Source organism: Arachis ipaensis, chromosome B01 (assembly GCF_000816755.2).
Source record: "Arachis ipaensis cultivar K30076 chromosome B01, Araip1.1, whole genome shotgun sequence".
Classification (NCBI taxonomy): domain Eukaryota; kingdom Viridiplantae; phylum Streptophyta; class Magnoliopsida; order Fabales; family Fabaceae; genus Arachis; species Arachis ipaensis.
Genome location: NC_029785.2, coordinates 80,363,781 through 80,367,845, shown reverse-complemented (window position 1 = coordinate 80,367,845; position 4,065 = coordinate 80,363,781). Strand labels below are relative to the sequence as shown.

At 28.2% G+C, this 4,065-nt stretch overlaps 1 protein-coding gene across 1 annotated transcript in view; it reads left to right on the top strand.

The window, feature by feature from the left end:
• Positions 2,032–4,065, top strand: part of LOC107631331 (GDSL esterase/lipase At3g48460) — a 3,803-nt gene continuing 1,769 nt past the window's right edge. The window contains exons 1-2 of the mRNA XM_016334745.2: positions 2,032–2,671; positions 3,627–3,804. Coding sequence (XP_016190231.1) covers positions 2,214–2,671; positions 3,627–3,804 — 636 coding nt within the window. The 5' untranslated portion in view covers positions 2,032–2,213. The remainder of the gene's footprint in view (positions 2,672–3,626; positions 3,805–4,065) is intronic.

Sequence of the window (4,065 nt, the reverse complement as noted above, 5' to 3'; positions counted from 1 at the left end):
TCACGTTTTTTTTTGTGCCTCTTTTTCTTCTTCTTCTTCTTTCTCCGTGCCTCCTCTTCTTCTTCTTCTTCTTCTTCTTCTTCTTCTTCTTCTTCTTCTTCTTCTTCGTCTTCTTCGTGTCTTTTCTTCTTCTTTTTCGTAATTTTTCTCTCTCGTTATCGTCGTCATCAACACCACCTCTTCCTTCTTCTTCTCTTTCTCCTTCTTTTTTCATTGAAATTTCTTCTCTTCTTTTCGTTTTCTCTTTCTCCTTCTTCATCAGTTATCTCGTTTGTTGAAAATAATAAATAATTCAGGTTCAAATTGTCAATTGAACAAGAACGAAATTGATTATTGTATTGAATCCAAGGCTAAGGTGTGGTTCAATTTAGAAGAAAAAATATAGCATTAGAGGAAAGATTTTTCTGCAGCAAATTTGGGTGTAGTACAAAGATATTTGGGTGTAATACGAAGATATTTTGGTGTATTTTAAGAATTTTTGGGTGTATTTTTATTCTGATAAGTTCTGCATAGTTCAAAACGATTCCTCTTCCTCTTTCTCATCTTCTACTGTTTCTTCTTTTTTTATCATCATCACCATCTTCTTCTTCTTTTTTTTCTTATTCATCTCTTTTTTTATATTACTTTCTCAAGTTTCTTTTTGTTTTACTCTCTTAACAAGAATAAAAACAAAAAAAAATCAAACAAAGAAGAAGAAGAAACACATAATGCTGCAAAATTAGTTGAAAGAGGATGAACTTACATTCATTTAACTAAAAGAAAGAAAGAAATAAGGAAAAAAAGAAGAAGAAAAAAATGCAACATTAGAGAAAATATTTTTCTGTATTTTCAGCAAATTTGGGTGTAGCACGAAGATATTTTGGTGTAATACGAAGATATTTGGATGTATTTTAAGAATTTTTGGCGTATTTTTTTCCTAATAAGTTATGCATAATTCAAAACTCTTCCTCTTCCTCTTTCTCATTTTCTACTGTTTCTTCTTTTTTTATCATTATCACAATTTTTTCTTCTTTTTTTTCTTATTCATCTTTTCTTTTTTATTTTACCTTCTCAAGTTCCTTCTTATTTTACTTTCTTAATAAGAATAAAAACAAAAAAATCAAACAAAGAAGAAGAAGAAACACATAATGCTGCAAAATTACTTGAAAGAGGATGAACTTACATTCATTTAACTAAAAGAAAGAAAGAAATAAGGAAAAAAAAGAAGAAAAAAATGCAGCATTAGAGAAAATATTTTTCTATATTTGCAGCAAATTTGGATGTAACACGAAAATATTTGGATGTAATACGAAGATATTTGGGTGTATTTTAAGAATTTTTGGGTGTATTTTTATTCTTATCTCTTCCTCCTCTTCATCTTCTATTGCATCTTCATCTTCTACTGCTTCTTCTTCCTCGTCTTCTTATTTCGTTTTCTTATAATTTTTCTTGGGAGAAAAAATCAAATAAAAAAGAAAACATAATATTGCAAAATCAATAGAATGACAGAGGAGGAGGAAAAAAATGCAGCAACAACAATGGTAATAAAAAAACAACGATAAAGATGAAATACGGGAAGAAAAATGAGGAGAAACGCAAAGCAAAAGGAGAATGCAGTGAGTGAATGCAATTTTTGTTAGATTTGGCTCAACTTGTAAGACTTATAAGTCAAAAAAACTTGTATGTATAACATAACTCAATTAAATATACATGTAAAATTATTTGATAGCGTATCAAAATTAAATTCTATAGAAATTTTAAATTTCTATCTAATATTTCAATTTTCATCATGTCTGAAATCTGAATATTGTAAAACAATTTTCATGCTATATTATTTTAATTTTTCTTATTGAATTTCACAAACCTAAGTGTATAGCCCTAATAAGTAACCTCTGCTATATATATATAAATAAGTCCTCTTTAATTTTCGCCTAGTCTTTTAATTTTCTTCAGTATGGGCAGCTACTAGATGCAGGAGTAGTATATTTAACTATATTTAGCTAATACTCAGAGAGAGAGAGAGAAAAAAAAAAAAAACACAATTATGATTTGTAAATGTATGTACAAATTATTCTGATTTCATGTGTATGTATATAGTATAATAGTATATTAATACATATGTATACATATCTCAAAGTCACGTGTATAAATAGATAAGCTTCTAAACACAACATCAAAAATCAAGTTTCCAATTACTCACTGAAAGCAAAACAAAATAGTTGAGCCATTTGAAAATGGCTTCTTCTAGATCTTTTTCTTCTTTGCCAATTTTCGTCGTTCTAACAATAACCACCATATGCATGATTTCAAGTACTTCTGCCACAACAACAAGACTCTTCAAGAAGATCTATGCATTTGGGGACTCATTCACGGACACCGGCAACACCAAGAATGCCAATGGCCCAAGCGGATTCGGCCACGTGTCGAACGCGCCGTACGGCAGCACCTTCTTCAACCATTCCACAAACAGATACAGCGATGGAAGACTTGTCATAGATTTTGTAACTGAATCACTCTCAATGCCGTATTTGCCGCCTTACAAGCACTTGAAGAAGGGTAAAAATGACACTTTTGGTGTTAACTTTGCTGTTGCTGGTTCCACAGCAATAAACCATGCATTCTTTGTGAGGAACAATCTTTCTCTTGATGTTACCCCTCAATCTATACAATCACAGCTTATTTGGTTTAACAGGTACTCTTATAGAGGTGCAATCTTATAAAAATTACTAGATTCTCTAGTGTTACAAAAAAAATATATAATTTTATAATGGAAGAGAGTATACAAATGATTCTTTAATTTTTATGTATTTTTTTATCTTTGTATTTCTGTCATCAAGTGCATTCAAAGTGTAATGTACATCGTATAACTTGATAATTACATAACCAAGTGTCTATTATTGTGTCAAATTTTTGTCGAATTAATTTTTTTATAACAAATTTTAAATATTTAAAATTTATTAATTTTTATACTTTTAAATTAAATATTAACTATTTTTTTTTTGGCAATTGTACACTATAATTTTATATCATAGCAAATATCTAATTATATTAGTGATATTTTTTATGGTTTAACGGTTACTCCTAACCTCTATTTCTGTCTAACAAATCTAAATCAATCCAAATTAGATCGTTCATGCAATTTAGTTCAAACAAAAAATCAATTAAAATCGTATTAATTTTGAATTTGATTGATTCTATTTCTTGCAAAATGTATGGAAATAGATCAAATTTCGAATATACTTTTTAAAACTAATCTAATCCAATCCAAACCACATAATGTGCTATAATATTATTTTATTATATTTATAATTTTATTTATAATATATTCAATTTGTTATACATTTTTATATTATTTAAGTATTATTATTATTTAGTGAATATTTTAGGTTCAAAATGACATTATTAAAATTTATTATGTAAATTTAATTTTTTTAATTTATAAAATCATAAATTCAATTCAATCTTTTTGAAATTAGATCAGATTTTTTTTCAAATCGTACCACAAATAAAATTAATATTTAGTTCGAATAAATTTTTGACTCAACTTGTTCAAAGTGCACTGTCGAACACCCATAGAAAATAGTATGCAAACTAAATCTCATTGTACCTTTACTCATTGGTTTCTGTTCTTATACGGTTGGTAACAGATACCTTAATGAGAGCCAAGGATGTGAAGGAGTAGAATCAGGGTGCACTGATTTCAATGAGACACTATTTTGGTTTGGTGAGATTGGAGTGAATGACTATGCTTACACTCTTGGATCCAATATTCCTGATGATACCATAAGGAAGCTAGCAATCAGTAGTACCACTGGAGTTTTGCAGGTAAAATACTTAAATAGCAACCCTCTTGACCTCCTTTTTTGTACCCACTTATCATTTGATGGTTTAGGTTATTGAATTAGTACACTGCAACCACAGTTGTAGTTGCAGGATAATAATTTGAAGGGTCATGCTAATAATTAGGACATTAATTAAAGATATTATAAATAAAAAATCTTCATATAACTTTTTTAAAAGCTTATAATATGCTGAATATATTAATATTCAAAATAGTTCAATAATATTAATATTTTTAAGACACTT